General features: G+C 57.4%; 3 protein-coding genes across 3 annotated transcripts; 1 reads left to right on the plus strand and 2 right to left on the minus strand.

Annotated features, from left to right (window-relative positions):
• Nucleotides 1–356: 356 nt before the first annotated feature.
• On the minus strand, nt 357–11,767 carry KIF7 (kinesin family member 7). Its single transcript, XM_054168964.1, has 18 exons — nt 11,435–11,767; nt 9,988–10,188; nt 9,344–9,755; nt 7,607–8,138; nt 7,192–7,329; nt 6,831–7,058; nt 6,227–6,432; nt 5,847–5,953; nt 5,414–5,569; nt 4,873–5,075; nt 4,545–4,742; nt 3,688–3,813; nt 3,056–3,232; nt 2,538–2,753; nt 2,125–2,331; nt 1,212–1,410; nt 978–1,127; nt 357–767 (listed from the first exon to the last, which is right to left on the minus strand). Exons 1-18 carry the CDS (start codon nt 11,733–11,735, stop codon nt 400–402), a joined length of 4,125 nt encoding a protein of 1,374 aa, XP_054024939.1. The 5' UTR covers nt 11,736–11,767; the 3' UTR covers nt 357–399.
• A 654-nt stretch (nt 11,768–12,421) lies between these two features.
• On the plus strand, nt 12,422–15,851 carry LOC104303297 (ras-related and estrogen-regulated growth inhibitor-like protein). Its single transcript, XM_009903913.2, has 4 exons — nt 12,422–13,042; nt 13,492–13,545; nt 13,992–14,068; nt 14,612–15,851. The coding sequence occupies exons 1-4, from the start codon at nt 12,904–12,906 to the stop codon at nt 15,035–15,037; spliced, it is 696 nt and encodes a 231-aa protein (XP_009902215.1). The 5' UTR covers nt 12,422–12,903; the 3' UTR covers nt 15,038–15,851.
• A 227-nt stretch (nt 15,852–16,078) lies between these two features.
• PLIN1 (perilipin 1) lies at nt 16,079–22,480 on the minus strand. Its single transcript, XM_009903911.2, has 8 exons — nt 22,309–22,480; nt 20,633–20,831; nt 20,420–20,502; nt 19,819–20,071; nt 19,391–19,653; nt 18,695–18,847; nt 17,768–18,001; nt 16,079–17,126 (listed from the first exon to the last, which is right to left on the minus strand). The coding sequence occupies exons 1-8, from the start codon at nt 22,351–22,353 to the stop codon at nt 16,755–16,757; spliced, it is 1,602 nt and encodes a 533-aa protein (XP_009902213.2). The 5' UTR covers nt 22,354–22,480; the 3' UTR covers nt 16,079–16,754.
• Nucleotides 22,481–27,515: the final 5,035 nt, after the last annotated feature.

Consider the following 27,515-nt stretch of genomic DNA (forward strand, 5'->3'; position numbering starts at 1 on the left):
CAGAGGGTTCCAAACTGTAAACAAGTTTTTAGTGTTAGAGGCCAGGGGGTGAAGGTATCTTAGAATCACAGAATGGTAACAGAAGGGTTTGGTTGGAGGAGACCTTGAAGATGATGTAGTTCCAACCCCCCTGCAGTGAGCAGGGACACCTTCCCCTAGGCCAGGAGAAACTGGGAAGCAAAGCTTGCCAGTATTCAAGCTACATAAGGAAAGGTGTCCAGCCCTGCACTGTGTGGACTGGCAGGGGCAGTGCAGGCTGGTGTCATTTCCCTTACGGTGAAGGCACAGCTGCTGCTTCCTCAGGCCTCTGCAGTGGTGCAGGTCTGCTGGCAGTGGCAGGAAGCTCCAGGCAGTACCTGCTGCTCCCTGCCCTGTGCCAGGTTAGCGTGGAGCTCGTGTCTAGAGGGGGTTCTTCCTCACATCTATCATGGCAGGGTGGTGAGGCAGGGGGGTGACGTTGAGGCTGCCTCTGCGCAGCTCCCGGCGGGGCTTGGCGGCAGGCCCGAGGCTGCGCGGGGGGTGCCCCTCGGGGGGCTGCCCTGCCCGCGGCAGGGGCTCTGCCTCCCGCTGCCGCAGCTCCCCGGGGCTGTCGCTGGGCAGGGAGGAACGGCGCCAGGTGGAGGGCAGAGGGGCGTGCACCAGGTCCCTGCTCTCCTCCCTGGCTCGGTGGCTTTCCTCGGCGATGGACAGCGGCACCGGCTGCTCCCCAGGGCTGCATTCTTCATAGGGCCCTCTGTCCCCAGCCCCGTGAACGCTCCTCTCCATCCCTGCTGGGAGAGATGAGGGGTACAGTGAAAGGGCAGCACGACCTCACTCTGCTTTTCTCAGTACTTGTAGAGCACTCGCTCAAAGCCAGCAATGACCTGCATCCATGCTGCCCTTGACTCCAATCAAAGCTCTCACTGCCAGGGAAAAGAATTCAAACTCCCTTTTCACTTGGTAGGAGCAGCAAAGGCCCAGCCTGGCTTTCCTCTCACCTTTGGTCTGTCCAGCATGGAGGTTCATGTTATTCAGCCTCTGATTTAGCTCCTGGTTTGCCCACATGTAGCGGCTCAGCTCCTTTTCCAGCACCTGAATCCTTGCCTCATACTGCAGCTTGCTGCTGGCCAGCCCCTCCTCCATGTGCTCTGCAAGTAAAAGGAGGCCACTTCAAGCTGCAAGCCCTGGCAAAACCCAGTGCAGGGCCCCTGCTGCAGGAGTGAGGTGCTCACCACGGCTCTGCTGCAGCAGCAGCTGCATGCTCTGCTCGTGCTCCTTCTGCTGCAGGGTGAGCTGCCGGTCCAGCTCCAGGCGCTGCCGCTCCACGGCTGCCTCCAGCCAGTACACCAGCTGCTGCTGCTCCTCCAGCTGCATCTCCAGCTCTGAGAAGGCAATGTGCTGCCTGTGTTGGTCCTCTCGCAGTGTCACCACCTGGCCAGGGCCCAAGAGCAAGGAACACCTCAGCTCCTTCAGAGCCTAGCAGCTTTCCTGTGATGCCCAGCCTGAAGGAGTCAGTTTCTGGGTAGAGCACACAAAGGTTAGGAGGAAGTTCTTTACTGTGAGGGTAGTGGAACACTGCAACAGGCTGCCTAGGGAGATAGTTGAGGCCCCATCCTTGGAGATCACAGAATTAGTGAGGCTGGAAAAGCCCTCTGAGATCATCCAAGTCCAGCCTATGACCTAATACCACAACATCAGCTAAACTGTGCCACATCCAATCTTTTCTTAAAGACCTGCAGTGACACTCAAGGTCAGGCAAGACAGCTCTGAGCAACCTGATCTAGTGGAGGATGTCCCTGCTCAGTGCAGGGGGGGTTGGTCTAGATGACCTTTGCAGGCAAACCCAACCCAAACCACTCTGCTTAGGAGGAAGTTTGTACTTCTGGCATGCCAGAGCTACCTCGTGCAGGCAGGAGCAATGTGTGTCTGCACTGATAGGACAGAGCCACCACAGGGGTCTGTGAATAGTTAAGCCCTTGTCCCAGGTGTTCAAGCAGGTGGAGATCATGGTGCTGTGGCTTTGTAGACTTGCCTTTATAGGACCAAAGTACAGTAGGAGGCAGGGAGAAAGCTTGAAGCTGAGGAAAACAAGAGTTTGGTCAGATCCTACAGCTCCCACCAGCACAGAGGGCAGCTGTGTCTCACCTTGTCAAAGTACTTGCAGAGCAGAGCTCTGGTCTCAGAGGAGGAGAGGTAGCTGAGCTTGGCCATGAGGTTCATCTCACACTGGGACAGCAGGCTGGCTGAGGCCCTCAGAACTCGTTGCCTGCAGGTGATGGACTCATTCTTGTACTCGATGGCTGCATCCAGAGCCTCAATTGCCTCATCCAGCTGGAACAAGATCCGTTCTTCCTGCCCAGGCAGAGCTGCAGTTACTAGGGAGCAGAGTTTGCTGTCCCACCCTGCCCTGACCATGTCTACAGTGCTGGCAAGAAGCTGGGATATGCAGCCTGGGGACGTGGGGGAGCATCTGCTAACCACCCTGTGCTCAGATCCGGCCTTCCCTCTGACTACCTCACGCTCTTGCAAGCAGAGCAGCCCCGGCCAAGAAGAGATACCTCTGGGGACAGAAGGGTGCCCTGCCGCAGCTTGTTGTCGAGCTCCAACCTCTGTTTGAGCAGCTGGTCCTTCTCCTGGCGCAGGCTGTTGATCTCCTGGCGGATCTGCTGCTGGTCGTGGGCGCTGCCGTGACGCAGCTGCCCGCTCTTCTCCGTCAGCTCCTTCTCCAGGTGCTCCAGGCGGCTGGACACACGCACTATGTCGTCTGTCAGAGCCTGCAGCAGAAGATGCTCAAGGGCAACTGCTCTGAAGGCAAGTCAGGCCTTCAGCCCCCTTCTGCTCCCTCCCTAAGTTGAGTGATCCACACACCCCCTAAGCCAAGAGCCTTTGAAACAACCAGCTCAGAGGCACAGCAGGAGCAGGCTCCCCTGTAAAGGCAGATTTCCTACCCACTTCCAGCACCACCTTATCCTGTCCTGCAACCCTCTGCCAGAGCCAGACCAGCACCCAGCTCTTCCAGCCTCCCACCTCTGCTAGAAATCAAACAAGGGGTTGAGGTGTCACCCTCTTGTCCTACCTGGCTGGAGCGCAGTCGTTTGCTCTCCAGGCCATTCTTCTCCTGCAGCAGAGCTTCCTTCTTGGCCACGATAGCCTCCCGCTTCCTCAGCTCATCTTCCAGCTCATCCAGGGCCCGGCGCTGCTCAAGAACTTTATCCATCTCCATGTCCAGCCACTTCTTCTGCTCCTCAATTTTCTAGTGGAAGGAGAGGCAAAGGGCAGATTGTGTGTGTGTGGGTGTGTGTGCGCAGAGGGCAGCAAGCCCAGGGCTGCTAAAGAGCAGTGGGGTTGAGATCAGAGCCTTGATTCCATCTCTGCTAACCCCTTCAGCCCAGACTTCACTCATTTTATCCTTCCTCCTCAAGAGGCAGAGCTAAGCTAAAACTCCAGCGAGGAAGCCACATCACCCTTCTGCTAACAGACAAGTTTCACAGCTTCTTTACCAGTGCTAGGATTTAGAGGAGATCCTGAGGGTAAGACAAGATCTAGGTCCTCTGCTCCTAGCTACAAGTGACATGATGGACTGTCCTCCTCAAGCTGATAGCCCCTTTCAATCTGACCTCCTTGCTCCCAGATCTCCCCTGTCAGCCTGCAGTCTGCCAAGCAGTTCCTTTGAAGGAGGGAGGAGGAGGCAGGCTGCTCTGCCCGTACCTGCTGCTGCTCCAGGCTGATGACGGAGCCGTTGCTGCCGCTCCGCCGCTTCCTCTGGAAAGCTGCAATTTCCTCTGTCTTGATGCGCAGGATTTTCTGGTGCTGCTCGTGCTTCAGCTCCAGCTCCTGCGTGTGTGACACAGCAGCTGTGAGCAGTGAGGAGGAGAAGCTGTCTGCCCTGCAGCCAGGGGCAGAGGGACAGGCTGGAGGAGAAGCTGTCTGCCCTGCAGCCAGGGGCAGAGGGACAGGAACAGACACCACTGGAACAGGCTGCCCAGGAAGGTTGTGGAGTCTCCTTCTCTGGAAACTTTCAAGACCCACCTGGGTGCATTCCTGTGTGGACTACCCTAAGCGATCCTGCTTTGGCAGAGGGGTTGGGCCTGCTGATCTCTTGAGGTCCCTTCCAACTTCTAATATCCTGTGATACTGTGACAGGCTCTGGACTCTGCTAGCTCTTTGGATATTCTTTAAACAAAACTCTCTCTCTGTGCTCTCCAAGACAGTCACAGGCTGCACTGCTTTGTTGTGGCTGAGTATCTAACAAACAACTCTCTCTGCTTTTCTCTCTCCTGTGTTGTGTACAGGGTGGGAGGCAGCAGGGAAGGGGAAGCTATTATTACCCCCCATGGTTTTGTGCTGGGGGTGGTTCTTGTGCTGTCTATAAATTGTAAAGACCTGTAAATATTGTCAGTTTTGCACATACTCATTGCATTTTGTACTTTAGATTGTGGTTTTGCTTGCAAATACAGCTTCCCTGGCTCTTTTCACTGAGCTGGTCTGGCAGTTTTTCATGTCGGGGAGGTTAATTTTCAACCCACCACAGGGGGTTAATGTTCCACCCACCGCGGCCGCACTACCTTGACTCGGTGCTGCCGCTTGTTGACCTCGGTCTGCAGGCGCCGCTTCTGCTGGCTCTCCTGGCGCAGGCGGCGCTGCAGCTGGCCCTGCTGCCGCCGCATCAGCTCAATGTTCCGCTCCAGCTCCTGCACTCGCCGCTCGCTCTGGGCCGACAGTGACACCAGGCGCTCCGTCGCCTGCTTCTTCCTGGACAGAACCTGTCGGGGCGTGGAAAGCTGCCCTCGGGCTCGGCCTTTTCCCCATGCCCTTTGTGGAGATGCATCCCCCCTGGCCCCTCCCCAAGCTCTGCCCCTGCCGGCCTCCCTGGGTGCTCCCTTGGCTGCTCACCTGAGCCTTGCTCTGGGCGGCCGCCACGCGAGTGCGGCACTCCTGCAGCTTGCGCTTCTCCCCGGGGTCCCACGGCTCTTTGCTCTCCAGCTCCTGCAGCTGCTTCTGGCTGTCGCTGAGCTCTGCCCGCACCTGCTCTGCCTCCTGCTCCAGCTCGCTGATCTTCTGGCAGTACTGCCTGTTCAGAGCCTGCGCGTCCTTGCCTGCAACAGTCCCCCCCACCAGGCGTCACCTCCAGGCGTCACCTCCAGGGCGCCTTCCCTCACAGCCAGAGTCCTGCAGAGGAATGGACCTTTCCCCTTTCTTCCCAAGTAGTTTTTGGCTACAGAAAACAAAATGCTTCCTTCCCCTCAACTACTCCAGGGAAGGGAAAAGCTGACTGGAAGGGTCTCAGCCAGATGGAGGGGATGGAGAAACAGGGCTCCGCTGCCTGCAGGGAGGACTGAGCACAGGCAACACAGGGAGGGAAGTTGAGGATAAGAGCAGAGACCAAGATCATGACTAGGAGGAGGTTTCGTGGGGAATGGGTTCATATTCCCACCTGTCTTAATGAGTTCTGTGATCAGCTCCTCCTTCATGCGGATGTTGATGGCCAGCTCTCGGATCTTCTGCTGTGCCTGCACCAGCCTCCACTCGGAGTCCTTCCCCAGCAGGCGCTCCCAGGGACCCAGCAGCGGCTCCCGCCTCCTACAGGCCTCTGCAACACAGGTTCCTGGGTAAGGAAGGTCCCACATTAGCAGCCCAGTGATAGAAGGCTCAGATCTGCAGCCAAGAACTGGCAGAACACAGCCCAGTCGCTCACGGCTTCCACCAAAACAGGCAGCTCCTGCCAGACCCCTGTAGTTCAAGTCTCTCCTCAGCAAAAGCAGGTGACTGTCATCTGCCCCAGTTTTGTCCTCTCAGCCCATGCAGGTGGGACATCAAAAGCACCCAACAGAGCACCACCTGTCCAACGACCTACAGTTGCTACTTGCCTTTTGAGAGCTCCAGCTGCTCCTCCTGAACCGAGTGGGCATTGCCTGCGCTCAGCTCCTCGCTCAACTTGTGATTCTCTTTCTTGCTGCAGCTTTGCATCCCGTTTCTAGAAGGAACAGCAAATCAGTCAGCTGGGCATGGGCACTGCCAGAGCTCTTCTCAGTAAGGACCCTCATGATCCACAGGCTTCAGAAGATACAGACAGAAACAGCAGCTGTGATCAGGAAAGATGGTAATGAGCTCCCCAGGCAGCAGAATCATTGACCCCAAAGGCAGCATTACCTTCTACACCCTATGTGAGAGCTGAGCTGCAGAGCAGGAACAGCCAGGTCACACAAGTGCCAGGGCACTGCACGGTGCTGGAATAGCCTCAACTCACCGGCGCTGGGACAGAGACCGCTTCTGGTCCAAATCCTCCTCCTCCTCCTCTCCTGAGGACAGCTCTGCTGGCTTCTCCAAGTCCTGGCTGAGTTCCCTCCTCAACACCACAGCTTTGATCTCTGGATTGCCAGCTGAACAGTGCGTGTGGTTCAGGTGCCAGCCTGTCAGGTCCTCCTCCTGGAAGGAGTGGTTGCTGTCAAGCTGCTAGGGCAGAGGATCAGAAAAAGAGGAAATATGAGAGCTGGTGTTGGAAAGAGCAGTTCTCAGCTGGGCATCACCACCAAGCACAAAGAAAGCAACAAAATGGAGCTGAGAGGGTTTTCAGAAGAACTGGAGTGTTGCTGGACCCAGCTGCCTGCCCTCCTGCTGCTCAGACACTGAACTCAGCTGGGACCTGTCTGCAACACTAAAGTAAAAGCCTCAGTTTTGAAGCTGGGCTGCACTTGCCAGAGTTATGAATCTCTTTGGATGTGAACACAGCCCTCTGGACTATACCTCTGACAAGGCTCACACTTAATGGTGGAGAAAAAGGAGTCCCTGCAGTGGAGAGCATTTGAGTGAAAAGGCAGCAGCTCCTCAATAGTACAAACTTGTACCCTCACCTTCCTGCAAAGGGCTTTCCCACTCTGCTCAGCAGGAAGGAGCCCCGAGGGAACCCCATTGAAGCCAAGGGATGGGGCAGCATCCAGTGGGGCTGTATGAGGTCTCTGGCCAGCAGTCACCAGGTGAAGGCTCTCCAGCAGTTGTGGCACGCAGAGGTTTGGCATTGCCATCTCCAAGCGCACGTGCAGCTCCGAGATCTTGTCCTGCTGCTCCTGCAGCTTATCGCTCTGGGAGGCAATGACAAAAAGGTGGTTATGTACACACTGCTGCAGCAGAACACAAAAGATGGGCTGTGCCCTCCTGGGGAAGAAGAGTAGGAGTTGGGCAGGTTGCCACAGAGAGAGCAGAGCCCAGAAATACCTGCAGCTTGTACTGCTCCATGGCATCCTCCAAGGCAGCCAGGAAATCCCGGTTCTCCTCCTCCAGGCGCTCCACTTGCCTCTGCAGTTTGGCCACCTGCTCATCTCTCAGGGACTCACACCCCTTCTCAGTGTTCACCTGCCCCCCAAAACACAAGAGAGATGGCATCAGCACCCAGCTTCTTCCCTCTCTGCACACCCATTTTTTTCCTGTGAAATAGACCTCTTGGCTGCAGCTAAATCCAGCCTCTCCCTACCTGCTTTGAGGGCCACATCATTCTCTCTCCCTACAGCCTCTTGGCCAAGTTACTTCTCCTCTCCCTCTCCTGCCCCTTCCACCCTGCTGTGCTGAGGTCGCTGCATTTGGCAGCCATCAGATAAACCCCACCTCAGAGTTAAACCACCCCAATCATTACCTCGGCTTTTGCCGACTTTGAGCCTTGTGCCTCGGGGCTCTGCTCTTCCGCCGAGGTGCTCTCGATGCCGCTGTCCAGCCCGGCCGAGGTCAGCTCGCTCCTCTCGCTCTCCACGGCGCACAACCACTCCTTAACCCGCAGGATCTGCTCCACCGACAGGTTACTGCCCTCCTGCAACTCCATCAGCAGCCGGTAGGCGGCGTCGGTGCAGGTCCGGTAATGCGCGCACTCGGCCAGCAGCCGAGCCGTGGCGTCCGGCGCGCCCCGTTTGGCGGCGGCCGAGCGGTTGATGATGCGGGTCTCGGAGCGGTGCCGCTGCTCCAGCGCCTTCTGCAGGTTCTTTATCTGCAGCTGAAGCTCTTCCACGTGCTCCGTCTCCTTGCGGCAGTTCACCACAGCCTTGTTCTGGATGTTTTGAGCCCGGCTGGCGTAGTTGAGCGTGTTGAGGCTCTCGTCGAAGTCGGAGGAGGATGGGCTGACACAGGCGATCATCACCGTCTGGGCGTTCCCCCCCAGAGAGTCTTTCAGGATCCTAGGGATTGATGAGCAGAGCCATTAAAGCAGCTGAATTTCAAAATGATGCAAGATCCAGGAGTTTTTCAACCCTTTCAGAGGCTGAAGCCCAAGGAAAATGATGTTCTTGCTCGGTGGCCAGTTTGGGTCGAGTGAGGTCAGCAGGACAGGCTGAGGGAGCTGGGGTTGTTTAGCCTGGAGAAGAGGAGGCTCAGGGGAGACCTTATTGTTCTCTACGACTTCCTGAAAGGAGGTTGTAGCCAGGTGGGGGTTGGTCTCTTCTCCCAGGCAACCAGCACCAGGCTAAAGCAACCCCAGCTCCCTCAGCCTCTCCTCACAGGGCTGTGCTCCAGACCTCTCCCCAGCCTCGCTGCCCTTCTCTGGACACCTTCAAGTGTCTCAATGTCCTTCTTAAATTGAGGGGCCCAGAACTGGACACAGGACTCAAGGTGTGGCCTAACCAGTGCTGAGTACAGAGGCACAATGACCTCCCTGCTCCTGCTGGCCACACTATTCTTGATGCAGGCCAGGATGTCATTGGCCTTCTTGCCCACCTGGGCACACTGCTGGCTCATGTTCAGCCAGCTGTCATCTTGGAACAGAAAGTAGTAAAATGTAAATAAGTCACTATTGGGTGTAAAAAGGAAACCAATGATAGTTCTAAACTATCTACTATATCTACCACAAGATATCTACCATAAGATTTAGTTTGGTAAACTTTCTCTCTTTTGGCTTCTTTGCTCTGGGAGATACTAACTCTGTGCTGTGCTGGCTTCTGCTGACCTTGGCTGCATTGTTTTGGCTAAGTCTAACCAGTTTGTTTGCTCCCAGGCAGCAAGGGGCAGAATAATCCAGGCTGACACCCCACCACGGCTCTGGCAGCATGACTTAAGCAAGGCTTGTCTTCAGCAGCACTGTGATGACCTAATCCAGCATGTCTACCCTGACCTCATTGCTCCTCAAGCTTCCCTAGGTGAAAATTCCCACAGCAGGTAAGCCTTTTAAACTGCCATGGGGCACAAAAGGCTGACTGTCCCATCAAGCAATCAATCTGACAGCCTCGGTGTGAGAGCAGAAGGGACAACTGGACCTGCAGGGTGCTCTTGGCCATGCTGGTGTCTCTGCTTCTCAACCTGGCAGGCTGGGCATGGGAAAAGGAGGGATTAGCTTGTCCCTCCTGCTGGGACAAGAGCTTGTGAGGGAGAGTCCCGGTCTCAACTCTACCTGGTGATTTTGGAGTCTCTGTATGGGATGTGGCTGCTCTTCCTCCGAGGGTCTCCCAAGGCACTGATGACGTTGCCCAAGGCCAGAAGGCCACTGTTGATCTGGATGCTCTCCTTCAGCCTCTCCCCTGTGTTTCCTGTCTTCACAATTCGCTCTGAGCCTGCCAGGTCCACAAAGTGAAACTTGGAAACCAGGACCTGTCCCGAGGCAGGGACAGCGGGGGGGTGGTGGCTCAGGGACAGGCGCCCGGCCCCACGCCGCTGTTCCATGGTCACTGTGAAGATGGTGTGCGAGCGGCTCGACTGCCTGTTGATGTGGGTAGCTCCGGTGTGCTTGGCTGTGTTCCCCATCTCCAGCAGGCTCAGCACCTCGTCCAGCCCTTCCACTTCTGACTCCTTCACCCCACAGAGCACTGCAAAAGCAAACAGCACGGTGACTGAGAGGGACGAGCTGCCCGAGCACACAGCTCGTCTGTGCTGTGTCCCTGCCCTACACAGACCTGCCTCCCACAGAGAACAGGACTAAGCACAGCAACCTGCTGCGGGAGAGGGATGGAAAGAGCAGACCTGGCCCTGCCTTCAGGGATAGATAGCCCATGGCCTTGGGCATGGGGCAAAAAGGGAGCCTGTGAGTAGCACACATACCAATGTTCCCCTTGTCATCTTCTCGGATCTGGATGTCTTTGCTGGCTGTATCCACCTGCAGCAGGTCCCGGAACTCCTCCTTGTAGACCTCCAGGTAGGACACTCGGACCGTGTAGTCAATCAGGTCGTTCTCATCAATAAGCCTGAAGGTCTCAGCCATGGCTCGTGGGATGATGCCTTGCTCATCTTCATTGATGGAAGCTGGCACAGAAGTATGTGATCAGCGGGAGCAGCAAGTGCCCAGGAAGCCTGTGCTGGCCAGGGACAGAGCTGCAGCCATGAGCTCACCCAGCATGCATCAGCTGGAAAGGTGCAACCTCACAGCCCTCCCACAGCTCAGCCTGGGATTAAACATCCCTCTGAGCATTTCTAAGCCACAGGACCTTTGGGCAAATCCTATCCCAGTGCTGGTGCTGGATTCCAGCAACGCTGCTGGTCTCCAGTCCTTCCTCAAGAAGGAAAAGGCACGTTAGCATTTCAGCAGATAGCAAACACCATGCCTGCAGCTACAGCGTGCTGTCCTTCCTTTGAAGTCTGCATGACTCCACCACCTTTCCCACCTCTGAGGACTTTTTGTGCTTGCAGCCTGTTTGTATCTGGCCACAGGACTCTGCTGCCTGCGTTTGAAATGGTTTTGCTTTTGCCTCCAACAGCCATGTAAAAGGGCAGTCCTCACATCTGGTTCACTGACAGCCTGAACTGGGAAACCCAAGACAGAGGTAGATTGAAAGTAGGGAAACAATCTAGCTTTTACAAACTATGAAATTAACTAAAGCTGACTGAAACACTCACAGTGCATCCTCTGTGTGGTGTAACAACATTAAACCAGCAGCTATAGGAGGGAAAGTTTCCTCTTTCTCACTTCCTTCATGTAAACAAACTGGATTAACCCTTGCAAGCCTCCCTCTCCCTACGGTTTATTTCAAGAAAAGCTGTTAAGATTCCAGCCCGAGGAAGACCACCACCACCTCCAGAATGGACACAGCCCTCTTGCTTGTCCTGCAGGGTTAAGGCAGAAAACCTTCACGCTGTGATCTCCCAAGAAAGTATTGTCCATGGGGGAATGGCTATGACAGCATGGGTGGAGAGGTGAGCGGGATGAGGATGGTGGTTGGGTTGGTGGGGTTAGGCTGAGGGGGCTGGCAGGGTCAAGAGGGAGGGCAGGGTGAAGGGGCTGGTTGGGACGGTGAGGTTGGGAGTGATGGAGACGGTGGTGTTGGTGGGGTTGGGTGGAGAAAACAAAGCTGATGAGGTGCGTAGGGACGGCTGCATGGGTGAGGTTGGCAAGCCACGGGGGGGCGTGGGATGGTGGCATTGGTGGCTTGTCTTGGGATGCAAGGAGGTGGCGGTGTGACCCTGGGGCGGCTGGTGAGGAGACCGGGAGGGTAGCAGCGACGCCAGCAAGAAAGCAACGCTGCCGGGGTGCAGGGTGCCCGGCGCGACTCACCGACGCTGGCCTCGCCGATGGTGTAGGTCTTGCCGGAGCCGGTCTGCCCGTAGGCGAAGACGGTGGCGTTGAAGCCGCGGAAGAAGGCTCGCAGCAGCGGCTGGACGCAGGCCCGGTAGACGGCCGCCTGCCCCGCCGCCTCGGGCAGCACGGCGGCGAAGCGGAAGCGGCGGCGGCCCAGCGCCACCTCGCCGGTGGCGGCGTCGCTCCGCAGGCAGGACCGGTGCCCCCGCAGAGCCTCCCGGGGCAGCAGCGGCCGCACCCGCACCGCCACCCGCACCGCCGCCCCCTCCGCCGCCATGGCCCCGCCGCCGCGGGCAGCGGGATGCGCCCGAGCCGAGCCCCTCCGCTCCCGGCGCGCCGCGATGGCGTCAGGCGGCTCCGCCCGCCGCGGAGAAGGGGGAGCGACCAGCACCGCCCCGGGTGAGGGGGGCGAGCAGGATGGGGCCAGCCCGGGGGAGAGCAGCCGGAGTGGGCGGCGGGTTGGGGGTAGGGCGGTCGGGGGATACGAGTGGGCTGCGGGGAGGGGAGCTCCCGAGAGGCTGCGTCGCTCAGGAGAGACTCCGTCACTTGTGAGATGCTTCATCGCTTGAGAGGGGATGCTCCGCTACTCGTGATGTGCTCCACCACTCATCTGATTACGCTCCACCGCTTGGGAGACAACGCTGCACCACTTGTGAGGTTCTCCATCACCTGCGTGAGACAGTGCTCCGTCACTTCTGAGACAATCCCTCACTCACAAGAGACTCCAGCACTCAAGAGACGCTCCACTGCTTGCGAGATGCTCCATCACTTGTGTGACACTGCAGCAGTTGTGAGACAGTGCTCCATCACTTGTGAGACATACCCTCACTCAGAAGACAGTCCATCTCTTGGGAGATGCTCCAGCACCCATTAGGCAATGCTCCATCCCTTGGGAGATGCTCCAACACCCGTTAGGCAGTGCTCCATCCCTTGGGAGATGCTCCAACACCCGTTAGGCAATGCTCCATCCCTTGGGAGACGCTCCAACACCCGTTAGGCAATGCTCCATCCCTTGGGAGATGCTGCAGCACTGCCCAGACGCTCCACCGCTCCTCGCAGGCATTCCCATGCTCACCTTAGGGAACAGACAAGGGGCTGCGTGGCCCTGCCAAGGGACAACGCTTGAGGTGGAGGCGTGGGCAGCCCCCTGGGATGCCGTTTGCGAGCAGCTGGTGCAGACAGCCGGTGCTTCCCGGCCGCCTGCCGTGCCGGGGGCTGGCAGGGCCGGCTGCAAGCAGTGACGTCTGTTCGGGATGATGATCTGAGCGCTAGCAAAGTTTTTCATCTGGCCACCCGCAGCTCCGGCCGCACCGCCCCTGCGGCTGCGGGGAGGAGAATGTGCCTCACGGGTCCCCTGGGTGCTGTGGGACGCGCTGGTTCCTCGGCTGCAGGGATCGGAGCTGCACACATAGCTGGGCTTGCCGGCGGGCACGGTAGTACTCGGCATGGGGCTCCGGCTGCCCCTGCGCCGGAGCGCCAGCTTCACCCCCGACCACCCTGCCCTCATGGAGGTGCCTGGCCCCACCACCCTGAAGATGGAAGCAAATGTCCTGGTTATGGGAGCAGACAACGTAGGGAAATCAGGTAAGGACCGACCGTCGGGTAAGAACCGAGCCCTGGGAGCAGGGGGTGCCCAGGCAGGGAGATCCATTTCTCCCCCACGCCCCTAAAAAAAGGCTGAAGACTGCAGCAGCACTTTAAGTGCAAGCTGCAGAGAGCAGCCCTGTTTGCAAGCTGGTGAGATGGGTCTGAGCTTTCGGGCGCTGACCGTGACTCGGGGCTGAGCACAACCCTGCAGGCAGCGGGCGAGCGAGGGGCAGAAGTGTTTCCTGCCGAGCCGCAGTTCGGTGATGCTGCAGTTCATGCCCTGCCTCTGCTCTGCTCACGGAGCTGCTGGCGGCTGCGAGAAAACCAGAGGTCATTCTGCTGGGTGGGAGTTCACAGGGGATGGTGCCTGCCTGTGCTCTGCTTTGCAAAAGGAGACTCTTTGGGGTTTAGGACTGCTCTGATGATTCTTTTCCTTCCCTCTGCAGCTCTGACTGTGCGCTTCCTGACCCGGCGCTTCATCGGGGAGTACGGAGACATGGGTGAGTGCCAGGCCAAGGCCAGGCCAGCTCCCGTTGGTGACTGGGGTCCGGGCTAGAGCCTGCTTCTGCCCTCTGGGGTTTCCATCCACTCCTTGCCTTTCTGCAGAGCCTTTGCCTGCTCGCAGGGTGCTCAGTGGTGGTATTTATAAACTGACTCAGCTCCCTTTGCCAGAACTGCATCTCTAGGGTGCAAAATGTCCCGGGTGGCAGCTGGTGGCACCAGTGTACCTGGGTTGAATGCTGGGCTGGAGGCAGGCTGTGGCAGCCACAGCTGTGAAGGTTACCATACCCCGTGGTTGTTGCTGTATGCAAAAAAGCCTCTGGATCTTGACTTGTGGAGCACAGCCTGCCAGGGTGGATGTTGCAGACTTGTCCCCAGGAGGAGAAGACCTGAGCTGAGGGAGCTACCTCTTGGAGGATGATGATTTTGTCATATTTTTTGGCAGAATTCATCTACAGCCACAACCTGACTGTGGATGGCAGAGAGATTCTCTTCCACATCTGGGATGTCCCCAGTTCTCAGGTGAGAAGGCTGCACTCCTGTCACCTGTTTTCACCCCAGGGACAACAGAAGCTCTACTGAAAGTTACCTATGGGGAACCACAGGCTGGCAGCAAAGCTCCAGCTGAGTAAAGCTCTCTCATCAGATGATTTCTTGCCTGCTGAGCACAGGACAACAGCCTTGCTGGCAGAGCAGTGACAGTCACTGTAGCCCATGGTCCTCCAGCTGAGGACATTAGAGCTGAAGCAATAACACTGCCAGCCCAGACTGAGCACAGGACTGTTGACAAAGTAGAAATGCCGTGCTGAGGTCCCCATGTTGCTATCACCTGCAGCAACAGTGCTTGGCAGCTGGGTGATAAGGTGAGGACAGTGATGCTAAAGCTCAAAACATGTCCCCTTGCTGAGGTCTGCCAGGTGCTTCTCAGCCTCCCTCAATACTTCTCTTTCTTCATGCCCCTTTGCTACTTGCTAGCGGTCCCTGTCCCTGGGCTCAGGACTGCTGCCTCCAGGCAGGCACAGAGGGAGGGAGCCAGACAAAAACTCCTTCCTTTTCTCTTCCCAGGAGCATGCAGAGGAGGGATCCTCCGAGGAGAAGAGAATCCAGTGGGCAGACAGCTTCGTCCTGGTCTACAGCATCTGTGACCGTGCCAGCTTCAACATCCTGCCCCTCAAAATCCAGTTCATCAAGGCAGCCAAGGAGGGGCAGAACCAGGAGAAGGTGCCCATCGTCATAGTGGGCAACAAACGGGACCTGCACCACCAACGGGTGGTGTCCAGCGAGGAGGGGAGGCTCCTGGCTCTCTCTCTGGACTGTGGTTTCTACGAGGTCTCTGCAGCTGAGGCCTATCACGGGGCCCTCATGGTCTTCCATGGACTGGCAGAGCGCATCCCCGACACCAAACTGGCACTGAAAAAGGGCACAGGGATCCGTGGCATCGTCAAGACCATGTCAGCTGTGTTTGCCCGTAAGCGAACGGACTCCCTCTGAGCTATGGCTGCTGCTTCTATCTGTGCTGTGCAGCTGGGCTGAGCCTCCTTCCTCTCTGGGTGCCCATGGAGATGGTGTGTGTGTCTCCATAAGTATGACGGATTCCTTGCTGACCTCCTAACGCCCGTGTCTGGGTGTCCTGCCATACACAGCCTGTGCAGCTGAGGGCTGTAGTGCCTTCCTCTTGGCTCTGTGATGGGACAGAAACTCTACTCTTTGCTGTACCAGCTTTGTAGGTGCCTCCTGCTTTCTCCTTCCATCCTCCAACACTGGAAACCACCGGGTGATTTTTGCCATAGCTCCAGGCAGCATCTTCCTCAGCTGCTTGGCTGGGAGCTGCCCAGGCAGCTGGAGAGCAGGGAGGACACACCACTTCTGCACGGCCGCCCAGCCATCCCAGAGCCTGCAGCACCAGCCGACCCTGGAGGGCCTCAGTGAGGGCTGACACCTCCCATCCCAGCCTCCTTGCTCCGAGCTCTGTGTCCCACAGCCTGTCAGTGACTGCAGCCACTTCCCTTGTGCGAGGTCCCTGCAGGCCGTGCCTGGGAAAGTGCAGCGCCGTGGCTCGTTCCCAGGACAGGAGCGCACCCTGCGCCTTCCCAGCCGTACAGCTGCCTGTCCCCGGGGAGGGGGGCAAGAAATGGGGAAAGGGGTCTCTGGGCTCAGCTCGACCCCTTCTGCTGCTGGGAGGATTTTCCCTGCCTCTTCCCCTGGTGTGCCTGGGAAAGCAGTTTGCTGGGAGCGGGTCTGTGTCTGCGGTACGGGGGCCGATTTCTCTGCTGTGCTCTGGAAATGCAATAAATCGTCTCTGGCAGGAGGCCCCCGGCTCCTCGGGGCTGTGGATTTGTACTTGGGGCATGGGAACAGGCACGTCTCGTACTGGGCATGAGCACCCACTCTCCCCCTGGCAGTGACTCAAGGATGAGTTTCCCGTGCCCACCCCCTCAGCCCTGGACTGGGTGTCTCACCCCACTGTGTTCTCTCATTCTGGTGGCTCGCCCCCGTACAGCAGCTGAGCAGACAGAGAGAGCAGCAGGTCAGGAAGGTTTATTGCTGCAGCAGATACAACGAGGTGTTGCAGGAAGCCAGGAGGTCCTGTGGGAGAGAGGGGCTCCAGGAGCTCCACCTGTTCTCACCAGTTTTCTTCCTGACCCCACCATCTGTCCCACCATGTTGTGGGATGGATCCCCAGGGCTTTCTTACTCCCAAGTCCTCCTGATCAGTGGGGATCTTCAGCTCCTCCATGGCCAGGGATGGGCCCTGTGAGGGAGGATGGAGGGAGGAAGGATGGGGAGCTAACATTGCTGTGCTGATGTTTCATGGCTTTGCTGTCCTCCCTGCTCTCCATGCTGCTCTCAGCACGTATCCCATCTGAGCCCACACTATCTGCTCAGTAGGGACTGGGGTAGTCCAGTGCCAGGCCTGGCTGGTCCCTTTTTCTGGTCTCACCCCTCTTTCTACATCTCCTTTGCCTCTCTGGTCCTCTCTGGTCCCACCTCCCCCTACCTTCTCCTTCCCCTAACAGGGCTTTCAGATGCTTTTATTCCCCTCTCCTGGCCCCGATGCAGTCCTGAGGATATCCCATGGCATGTCTACCACTCTGAGCTCCTGTGCTGGTACAGGGATGCGGGCGGGTGGCTGGCGGTGGCCCGGGCAAAGCATGCGGGGGAGTGACTGAGAGAGGGGGAGCCGGGGTGGGCTCATGCTGCGCCCCCGCTCAGTCCTTCTTGAAGGCAGGGCTGTAGAGGCTGCCGCCGTAGGCGCGGCCGTAGAGGGCGTCGGGGCCGAAGCGGTAGGAGCCCTCGCTGACCCGCCGGCTGTAGGGGGTGAAGGCGGCTTTCCGCGGCACGGCGTACTCGGGCTCGAAGGCCGGGCTGCGGTAGAAGTTGTGGCGCAGGAACAGGGGGTCCTCCAGCCCCAGGAAGGAGAGGGGGTGGTGGCCGCGGTACATCCTCCAGTCACCCCTCAGCTGGGCTTTCTCCTCGGTGGAGGGGGCGGCAGACTTGGTGTCCTCCTCCTTCTGCTCCTTCTCCGGGTCAGGCTTGCTGCCCCCGGCCGCGTTCTCGTCCTTCACTGACTGCCTGCGGAGCTGAGAGAGGGAGTGAGCACCTGGCCGGGCTGTGCCCGCCTGCCAGCCCCGTGCCTGCCTGCCAGCCCCGTGCCCGCCGGCCAGCCCTGTGACACACAGTTCCCCTAATGCTAGAGGGGCCTCAGGACAAGCCAGTTTACCCCTAGGAGGGTCCCCAGTGGAGGGGACTGGTTTGCTGCAGCCCCTGGGCAGCCGCAGTGGAAAGATGGTCCCAAGAGAGCAGCAGGGTGGTTAAAAGTTCAACCTGAGCTTCCCAGGAATTTCTTGTCACAACATGGTTTAGGTATAAAGCATAGAACCATAGAATTGTTTTGGCTGGAAAAGACCTCTAAGAACATTGAGTCCAAGCATCAACCTAACACCACCATGGCCGTGAAACCACGTCCCAAAGTGCCATGCCCACATTTCTTGAACACCTCCATGTGAAGGTGCAGCCACTGGCCTATCTGCTGGCTGAATGAGGGGGACTTGCTGCCACAGTTTGGGGTATGCTCAGGAGGAGAATGCAACTGAAGTGTTCTAACAGCATCCCATCTGGTACCTCCTGGCACTGCCTGGAGCTATGGGATGCTCATGGGAGGAGGTTGGGCAAACTGGGGGTTGCTAGAGATGGACAAGACCTGACTGAGGACAAAACTCACCGGCACATAGCTGTACAGGGTGCCCAGCAGGTGCTTGGGGGCACTGACAAGGGTCCCTCCAAGGGCATCCACTGTCTCCATGGCCTTGGACAGCCGGCGGGGGGTGAAGAGGATCAAGCCCTCTGCTGCATCCCAGGCCACGGCTGGGACCTTCTTCACGCTGGAGATGCCAGAGGCATAGGCAGTTTGCAGGTTGTGAGCCATGCTGCCCACCAGCCCGGGCTCCTCTCCTGCCTGCTAAGAGAAACCAGCTCAGCTGCTGGCCCTGGGCTCACCAGCCCCTCTGGGCAGGGCAGGGCAGGGGTGGCCCAGGGCTCCCTGTCCCCTCTGCAGCTCAAAGCCTGAGCGCTTTGAGCTCACTGCTTTGCAAGAGCCACCAGAGTCCTTTGTGCCAGGGTCACTCCCTGTTGTCCACCCTCCTCCCACCCCCCAGCTCCCACTCCCAGGCCCCCAGGGACTCTGCTCTGGGCTGTGCTTCCGCCGCAGGCAGGGGTGAAGGACAGTGACCCCGACCTGCTGTTTCCTGTCCCCATGTCCCAGCACAGCCACCACGGGGGACTGTTCCCAGCCCCACCAGCTCACACCATCCCTCACTGCAGGGACTGGGAGGGAAGGGGTTGAGTGTGTTCAGGGGCTCAGCAGGGAGCTAGGTGCTGACACCCCACTGCACCAAAGGAGTCTTGAATACATGAACCAGAGTGACCCTGCCCAACCCAGAGCCTGCCCACAGCCTCCAGCTCTGGGGAGCCAGGGGAGGGGATTCCTGGGGCTGCACCCCTGCCAACTCCCCTTGGACTCCAATGAGCTGCAGTTCAGGGATGGAGGCATGGTCCTCAAGGCTGTGGGGGGTAACATCCTTCATGGTGGCATGGTGGCAGGAGGATGTTTTGGGGTGCCTCTGTCTCACTGCCCCTCTTTTTTCCATACCTCCTTGGTGGGGTTGCTGTCTTTCTTCCCTGCCTTCTCCTGCTTCTGCTCTGGCACCTTGCTCTGCCGCCGGCTCAGCCAGCCAGATGTGGTGCTCTTCCCATCACTGTGGACCTGTGGTGCCTCAGGTGCACTTGGCTTGGCCAAGTTGCCCTGGAAAAGGAGCAAAAAGCCACCACTGAGAGAAAGCTGGCAGGTCCCATCCCCCCATCCTGCTTAGCCTGAGGATTTCACGGGGGTCCAGGGGTGTGCAGGGAGCAGAGGAGTTAATTTCTGCACACGGGGGAAATCCTGAGTGCAGCTGAGAGCGCTGGGATTTGGGCACAGGCCTGGGAAGGGGTTCCCACCACAGCACTGGGTGGGAGAGGAGAGGCACCTCCTTCTCCCCATCCTCTCTGGGTCTCTGCAGGGGCTTTTTGCTTTAGGAGGATGTTATGGCAAGGCCATAAATCAACAACATACATTGGGAGGCAGCTAAAAATAACTCGTCCCACCAGCACAGCACAAGGTTGTGTGTGAACGTGCCACGGGAACCGCCAGCCCCAGCCTGTCCTGCTGAGCCGGGGGAGCAGCCTGCTGCCGCCACTCTGCCCTCAGCCCTGCTCCAAGGAGCCTGAAATGTCCCTCTGAAGGCAGAGTCAGCCTGAAAGAAGGGATGGGGGAGCAGGAAGCTGGCAGGTGGGTTTTGGCACTCACCAGGATGGGGATCCAAGTGGCCAGCTCCTGCCCTTTGGCTTTGGCGCGCTGGAGGCTCTGGGTGGTTTGCTGGTAAGCGCGGTGGGAGACAGTGCTAACCAAGGCGCCAATCCGTCCCAGGGTGCTGGGAGCGCTGGGAGTGCTGGGAGCACTGGGAGCACTGGGAGCACTTGGAGCACTGGGAACACTTGGAGCACTGGGAACACAGGGCTGCTTCTGAGAGGCCTTTGCTGCTGCCCCACATGCTGCTTTGGGCTTCTGATCTGAAGGCAGAAGAGCGGTGGGGAATTTATGTCCCGGTGGGACCATCCCTGTGCCAAAATCCAGGAGTTTCCTCCTGCTATGTGCACCCCACGAGTGAGGTGTCACCCCACATACAGCCAGCCCTCATTAGACACCCTCAGAGGGCATTTGGGCATCAGGGCTACCTGTTTCCTCATCCTCCTCTGGCAGCAGGTACTCCATCAGCTTCTCCAGCCCTCCCAGAGCTGTGTCCACCCCTGCAGCTGCCATCTGGGTCACCGAGTTCCTTCTCGTGTACTTTGCTGTCGTTTCCACTGTGCTCTTGGTGGCTTCATAGCCCTCTGCTGCCAGCTCTATGATCTTATCCACAGAGTTGCCAATGGTGCTTCTGGCACTTAGGATGGGGAGGGAGATGCTGCCCTTCAGTTCAGATGCAAGCTGTAGGCAGAGAGATGGAGGACAACCTTGTTGGTGTGCTTGGGGTGGTGTGGGACAGCTGGAGGGACCAGGGGGAGTCCAACATTGGCAATGCCAGTAGGCAGCCCTGAGAGGGGCATAACAGCTCTCCAGCCTGGGCTGGAGGTAGCTGACAGGATGCTGCTGGCCCATACTAGGGAGTGTGCAAACCACCCTCTGGACTGCAGGAGCCCCTGAAAGAACCCTGGCTTGGAGGTGCTGCCTCATTTTCCCCATAGCAGGCCATCACCATCGAGAAACAGAGCCAGAGGAGACATGCTGTGGGCTCTGTGGAGAGGCCAAGGGGTCCCAGGCTGTGACAGGACTTACTTTATGAACAGGGTACTGGAGGGCAGGGATCTTCTCCTCCAGGTGGTCCAAGCCTCGGCAAGCCAGGTCGTTAGCCACAGCAACTGCCTTGGGCAAAAAGCATGAGGTGGGTTGGTAACAAGAAGCTCCTGGGCTGTGCTGGGCACATGCTAGTGCCAGCACTGTCCCACCAGGAGAGGCCGTGGTGGGCTCCCCCGTGCCGTGCAGACTCACACTGAGGCTCCAGCCGGCGCACCACGGGCTCCACGCTCCACTTGGCCAAGGCGCCGGCGCCCTGCACGCCCCTCTCGTAGACATCGCACACCGAGGCCACCAGCGGGTGAGCCTCCTTGGTGCTGCTGTAGGTCCTCTGCAGGCTCTCGTAGGTCGAGCTCACCACGGGCAGCTGCAGGACCCTCTGCAGCACGTTCTCCTGTGCGTGGCAGACAGGAGCCAGTCAGCCGGCAGCCTTTCCCTGAGGAGCGCCTCCTCCTCACCGCCCCGCTGGCGCTTGGTGCCTCGTAGTGAGCCCAGAGGACCTCAGCTCTGCAGGGGGGCATTTCTCAAACCCCACTGAGGGGCTGCTCTATATGGCACCAGGCGTGGGCAAGCAGGCTGGCTCCTGCTGCTGCTGAAGGAGCCAGTGTCAGAGAAGTGATGATGCCCTCTCCCTTTGTTTCTGGAGCCTGACTGTCCAGGTGCTCTCTTTGCCTTTCCACTCTGCTCTACTGTTTCTTCTATCACAGTATCACCAAGGTTGGAAGAGACCTCAAAGATCATCAAGTCTAACCTGTCACCACAGACCTCACGACTAGACCATGGCACCAAGTGCCACGTCCAATCCCCTCTTGAACACCTCCAGGGAAGGTGACTCCACCACCTCCCTGGGCAGCACATTCTGTCTGACCCTGTCCTTGCTACTGTCCTTGGACCAACAAAGACCAGGCTATGTGGCACCTCTGTCCTCTCTGTCTCATTACCATTGTGACAAGTAAGGGATATGGACCTCAAAAAGGAGAAGTGGAGAGGAACAGGTCTGGCCCCGAGGGCATGCCAGACTTTGGTAGGAGCCATTGCTATAAGAGGGCACCAGAGCTCTCCAAGGCAGCAAGGTGCTGTGTCCCCACACCCTGCTAGCAAGGGTGACATGGGATGGCAGTACACACCAGCACAGCTGACTCCTGTGTGCACTGCCAGTGTCAGAGCATGGGTGGAGGTAGGTTCCTCAAAGCTGGGTAAGCAGGATAAACCTGAGCTCCAACCCTCCACTCCACTGGGTGCTGCTCTCACCCAGCACCCAGACAACTGAGAGACATTGCAGTCCCAAGGGAGGACCAGAATGGATGTTGGCTCCTCACAGCAGCTGTGAGGCAGGAGCACCATGGGCTGCATGGGACAGAGCAGAAGAAAGAGCTGAGCTTTGCCCTGATCTCCAGTGGGTGAGAGTGTGGCTTCATGTCCCACTGGATACCATGCCTGGGCTGGGAATCTGCAGGTCTGAGAAAAGCTCTCCTTGTTTTGTGCTATCTTGTCCTGATTTTGGCTTGCCAGGGAGCCAACCCTCTCACAGATGCTGCAGTTCAGCAATCCCAGGGGCTCCAGCTGTTCACGCCTGCTGGAGGTCTGCTCTCCCCGCAGTGGGGACACAGATGAAGGGCAGGCACTGCCTGCAGGCATCACCAAGGGCTCACATCAGCTCAGGGGTAACTTTCTTCATTCTGAACTATTTAATTTCAAGCCAGTGAAAGGTTTTATCCTTTGCATTTGATGATGCTCTGGCTATAGATAGGTAAAGATCCATGTAAAATTATGGGGGAACTGTGGGGCAGTGTGAGATTCTGTGGCAGAGTTGGCACACACTGCCTGGTGCCCTTGGCACACCTCTGCCCTCCCTCTCTCCCAGCACTCACCTTGGCAATTCCATTCTGCAGAGTCTGATTCTTCTTCACTGTCATTGTGGCACACACCTGCAAAGCAAGGTTGGGAGCCACAGACCCTGCTGCAAAGGCAGGGCTGGGCTCAGCCTCTCCCCACCACTCTTGTACCTCCTGAGCATGGCAGATCCAGGAGCTGGGCTGAGATACAACCCCCCCCCCACGCCAGTCCAATGGATTTGGCAATACCTAAAGCTTGACTTTTTCACCAGTGAAGCTGTAGAACTGATGACTCCACACAACCATCCTCTGCTAGTGTCTCTTAACACCCAAAGATGTGAAAATGAGGGGCATCTAGTCTGCAGTACAAGGCAGGACAGAGAGCACTGGCAGAGCTGTACAGCACATTCAGAGCAACCAAGATGCTCTTTGCTGTGTGTGAGGGCCAGGCTGAGATGGAGGCTGAGAGGAGGTAAGGCAGGACAGGAGGAGAGGAGCTGCAGGTAGGGATGGGGCAAGCTGCCCAGCAGCCCCCTCCCATATGCCTGCCCTGAAGCTCTGCTGCTCGTCCTGCCAGCACCCAACCCTGCAAGGCACCAGCTCCATGCAGGGGCAAAAGCACCACAGGACACCCATCTCCTGTGCACCCAGCTGGGCAGCAGCTCCCAGCCCTGGCACCGTCCTTTTCTTAGCAGCAGATGAAATTCAGGAGGCTTAAGAAGGGTGGTATGATCCCTGCTGTCATCCCCTTGGTCCTGCTGAAGCTCTCCACAGAGCACTGGATGGGGACAGGCTACTCACCGAGGGCGAGGCAGGAGCAGAGAGTGGTGGCTGTGCTGTCCCTTCACCCGGGTCCTCTGAGAGTGATGCACGCACCCTGCCCGGCCACTACTACCGCCGTGAGGCTCCACCTCCTGCCTGTGTGCTTTGGGAGCTGGCACAATGCAGTGGAAACTGGCCAAAGAGCTCCCTGAAACCACTGCCGTTTGGAGCATATGACAGCAGAAAATCCCCTTTGCCAACTGCCCTGCAGAGCCCAGAAGCTGTGGCCCAGCTGGGATGCACCGGGCTGTGAAGCCACTCCTTCAAGAGAAGATGAACAGCAGCAGCCCTTGGCCCTCACCACCTCAAAAGCCACAGATCATGAGCAGCCAGGGAGAAGGTGAGGGATCAGGCGTTGCTTAGCCTGGAGAAGAGGAGGCTCAGGGGAGACCTTCTTGCTGCCTACAACTACCTGAAGGGAGGTTGTAGCCAGGAGGGGGTTGGTCTCTTCTCCCAGCAAGCAGCACCAGAACAAGAGGACACAGTCTCAAGCTGCACCAGGGGAAGTTTAGGCTGGAGGTGAGGAGAAAGTTCTTCATAGAAAGAGTTGTTGGCCATTGGAATGTGCTGCCCAGGGAGGTGTTGGAGTCACCATCACTGGGGGTGTTCAAGAGGGGATTGGTTGCGGCACTCGGAGCCATGGTTTAGTTTGTCATGAGGTGTTGGGTGACAGGTTGGACTTGATGATCTCTGAGGTCTTTTCCCACCTTATTGATTCTATGATTCTAAGAGATTAAAACCTTTCCTGTGTTTCTGTAGCCCTTGCTATGCCTCATGACAGGCCAGGATGCTATCCTGTTGGGGAACACAGCACAGAGCAAGAACAGAGCTTCTCCCCAGGAGAGTTTACTAAGCACAAGGAGCAAAAAGGTGGCCATGGGGCACACGTCCTGCATAAACCAGTCTGGTCTGGCCAGGTCTGCAGTTTCTAGGAGAATTCACCTAGGGTTTTGGCAGGGAGGGTTTCAGCTGAGGGTCAGGGCAGACACTGCATTAGGAATGCTCTAGGCATCTGGAGTGGACAGAAACAGAGGACAAACATCAAGGTGGAGGTTACCTCATCCAGCTCTTGCTCGAAGCAGGGCTACCCTCAAAGCTAGATCAGGCAGCTCAAGGTTTTGTCTAAAGGCTTTGCAAATCTCCAAGGATAAGGTCTCCACCTCTTTGAGGCCCAGTTCCTGTGCCAGCCATACTCCTGCTAAACTGTTTTCCTTATGTCCAGCTGGGATGCTCTCCATTGCACTCTGTGCCTGGAGGTGTTGAAGAAGAGATTGGATGAGGCACTCAGTGTCATGGTCTAGTTGACTAGATAGGGTTTGGTGATCTGTTGGACTTGGTGATCATGGAGGTCTCTTCCAACCTGGCTGATTGTGTGATTCTCCTTCTTCTGTGCACCTGAGCAGAGTTTGTGCTCCAGTCTGCACTGGTACAGCTTGTGCTACATGACTCCTCTGCTGGACTTCAGCTCTCTGCTGGTGAGGCTAAAACAGGATACAGTTCCCAAATGTGGCCTTGCAAGTGCTTCATAGAGAGGAGCAACTGCTCCTCCTGACCTGCCAGCAATGCTGTCACCACTGCTGCTCTTCCATGGCCAGCCTGCCTCACTGCACAGGAGGCACTCTGCCAGTTCACACCATAGTGAGCAAAGCTGCTTGTGGTATTGGTTCAAAAAAAGAGAAGACACCACCTGTGTGGAGCTAGGATAGGTTTTGGTTGCTGATTGTGGATGTCAAGGATGAGCTGCACTGATCAGATGAGGACAATGTGGTGTAAAGAGGACTAAGGCCAGAGGACAAGGCAATAACCAAGGGTGCAGGTGAGTGGTTTGGGCAGCTGGCTGACACAAGCCTGCTCTGTCCCCTGGACCACCTGGCACAAGGCAGGGAGACCCTTGGCATGTGGCTCAGCATCAGAGGAGGCCCAAGCAGCAAAGCCAAGTCCTTAAACACCTGCAGCTGCCCAGCGCCCCGATGCAGGGCTCGGAGATGTGCAACCACCATGGCTCCAAGGCTTCCTGCTCCTGGCTGTGCTGCTCTTACATGGGAGTGGGACACTTCCCAGGCATGTGGGAAGGCCATGCAAGAGAGGAAAATCCCTACTTCCCCTGCAAAGAGCCTGGAGTTTGCTCCCAGCCTGGGGCTGCACAGAGCTCACTGGCCTGCCCTGCCAGCTGGGTGCAGGGGCACACAAACCAGCTCACGGTGGGGTGAGGCACTGCTCTCCAGACAGCAGCACAAAGGGCAGCAGCCTGCTCAAAAGTTTGCTCTTTTGGCACTGAGCCTTTTTCCAGCCCCACAGACCTTGCTAGAAGTGCAGGGGGCATGCCAACCTTCTCCCTGCACTGGCAGGAGCCAGGATCAGCAGACAGCACACAGCCTTTGCCCTACTGGCGCCTGAGCTCACCCCCTCCTATCCTCTGGGGCAAAGGCTATGCCAACCCAGGATTCTGCAGGGCAAACTCCCACTGCCTCCACTCCCAAGCACCAGAAATGCTTTCTGTGTCTCTGCAGGCAACATTTACAGCTCACCAGATCAGCTGGGTGCACAGAAGCAGTCTGACACCCTTGCCTCTGCAGTCTGCTCCATACCATTAATGCACCACAGCGAGAGCATGAACCAGATCCCCAGGGAGCTGCAGGGCTCCTCTGCTGTTAGGTTTGGGAGGCAACTGGAGAATGCAAGGTCCTGCACCTGGGTCAGGGCAACCCTTGATATCCATCCAGCCTGGAGGATGATGAGACTGAGAGCAGCCCTGCAGAGAAGGACTTGGGGGTGCTGGTGGTAAGAAGCTGGACATGAACCTGCAATGGGCACCTGCAGCCCAAGGACAGTGGCAGCCTGGGCTGCATCAAAAGCAGTGTGGCCAGAGATGGAGAGAGTGGATTCTGCCCCTTTGCTCTGCTCATCTGCAGTGCTGTGTCCAGCTCTGGGTCCCCCAGCACAAGACAGACATGATCCAGAGGAAGCCACTAAGGTGATCAGAGCTGGAGCACCTCTCCTCTGAGGACAGGCTGGGGGTATTCAACCTGGAGAAGAGAAGGCTCCAAGGAGATCTTAGAGCTGCATTCAGTCTGAAGCCTGGGGAGGGGCTGTTCAGAAGGGCCTGTGGTGACAGGATGAGGGGCAATGGTCTGAAACTGGAGCAAGAATAGATTTAGGTTGGACATCAGGAGTTCTTCACAATGAGGGTGGTAAGACACTGGAACAGGTTGCCCAGGGATGTGGTTGAGGACCCATCCCTGGAGGCATTCAGGAGCAGATTCAATGTGGCCCTGAGCAGCCTGCTGTAGTTGGAGGTGTCCCTGCTGACTGCAGAGGGGTTGGACAAGATGGCCTTTGAGGGCCCCTTCCCACCCAACACAATCTGTGAAGTTCCATGCCCTATGGCAAGATCAGCACCTCCCTCACCTCTCTGCTGACAGATGCCTGCCCAGTTTCTTCTCCAGGTCTGCCTCTCTGGGCAGCCCATTTGGTGTTCTGCTTTACTTCAGCTTGGGAGAAGTGAGATTTAACTCCCCTTGGCTGCCATCTCAGTGCATTACCTCCTGGATGGATTTAAAGACTGATTTATTGCCTCCTTCTTTGCAGACCACTTGAAGACTTCTCACACCCTTCCCCAGTCACCTTTCCTCTACACCACTGGTACATTGGAGTGTTCTCTGAGGTCCCTTCAGGCCTGAGCCATTCTGTGACTGTATGAACATCCCCTTCACTGTAGCTGTGCCAAGCCTCCAGCTCTCACTGCTGGCCCTGAAGGGTGACTGATGGCAGTTCTGAGGATGCCACTTTGTTTCAGGGGATTTCACACCTCCAGTTTCACCTGGCAGTCACAAAGCTACTCCTCCAGGTTTCTGCAGCTGAAAAGGGGAGTGGAAATCAGCCTGACCAACCTGGCTGCCACAACAGGACAGCTCTGCAGCACCCAGGCACAAGAACAGGATGATCCTCCACAAAAGTCAGAGGTGGGAGGGAGGATCCCTCCTGCAGCACCTTTGCATAACACATTTTAAGTTCCAGGCAGAGACAGTGTCACAGTCATCTCAGTTTATTGCTGGCCTTATGCCAGCTGCTGTATTAGAAACATACACACAGACACACAAAAGGCACTAAAAGGATTTTCTCCACATGATTGTGATTCTATGGCTTCAGTCACATTATGTTAAGGTAAATTAAAGTGCTAGCCTCCAGCTGGGGAGCAGAAGGCCAGTATTAGTGCTTAATATCCAGTAAAGAGAGTTACTCCTCTGTGTTCCCACCCACCTCATGTAGTAGGGGAGAGGTAAGGCTGAGACAGGCTGAAAATTCACGTCCCCAGCTCCTACATTAGGCCTGTGCTTGCTAATCTATGTCAGTCCCTACAGCAGAAACATCAAAGCCTGGCTCATAGCTTTGCAGTGCTTGCCTGGCACAAGGGGAAAAAA

The sequence above is a fragment of the Dryobates pubescens genome, chromosome 17 (genome assembly GCF_014839835.1).
Source record: "Dryobates pubescens isolate bDryPub1 chromosome 17, bDryPub1.pri, whole genome shotgun sequence".
In the NCBI taxonomy this organism is placed as follows: Eukaryota; Metazoa; Chordata; class Aves; order Piciformes; family Picidae; genus Dryobates; species Dryobates pubescens.

Bases quoted from the DNA above. Each gene is read 5' to 3' on its own strand.
- KIF7 (XM_054168964.1), bottom strand. From the start codon at position 11,735: ATGGCGGCGGAGGGGGCGGCGGTGCGGGTGGCGGTGCGGGTGCGGCCG. The intron at 10,189-11,434 runs GTGAGTCGCGCC...CTTCTGTGCCAG, and splicing joins CATCGGCGAGGCCAGCGTCG to CTTCCATCAATGAAGATGAG. The intron at 2,754-3,055 runs GTAGGACAAGAG...CTTCTGCTGCAG, and splicing joins AACGACTGCGCTCCAGCCAG to GCTCTGACAGACGACATAGT.
- LOC104303297 (XM_009903913.2), top strand. From the start codon at position 12,904: ATGGGGCTCCGGCTGCCCCTGCGCCGGAGCGCCAGCTTCACCCCCGAC. The intron at 13,043-13,491 runs GTAAGGACCGAC...TTCCCTCTGCAG, and splicing joins AGACAACGTAGGGAAATCAG to CTCTGACTGTGCGCTTCCTG. The intron at 13,546-13,991 runs GTGAGTGCCAGG...ATTTTTTGGCAG, and splicing joins CGGGGAGTACGGAGACATGG to AATTCATCTACAGCCACAAC.
- PLIN1 (XM_009903911.2), bottom strand. From the start codon at position 22,353: ATGACAGTGAAGAAGAATCAGACTCTGCAGAATGGAATTGCCAAG. The intron at 20,503-20,632 runs GTGAGTCTGCAC...TGCCCAAGGCAG, and splicing joins GCGCCGGCTGGAGCCTCAGT to TTGCTGTGGCTAACGACCTG. The intron at 19,654-19,818 runs GTAGCCCTGATG...TTCTGCCTTCAG, and splicing joins AGAGGAGGATGAGGAAACAG to ATCAGAAGCCCAAAGCAGCA.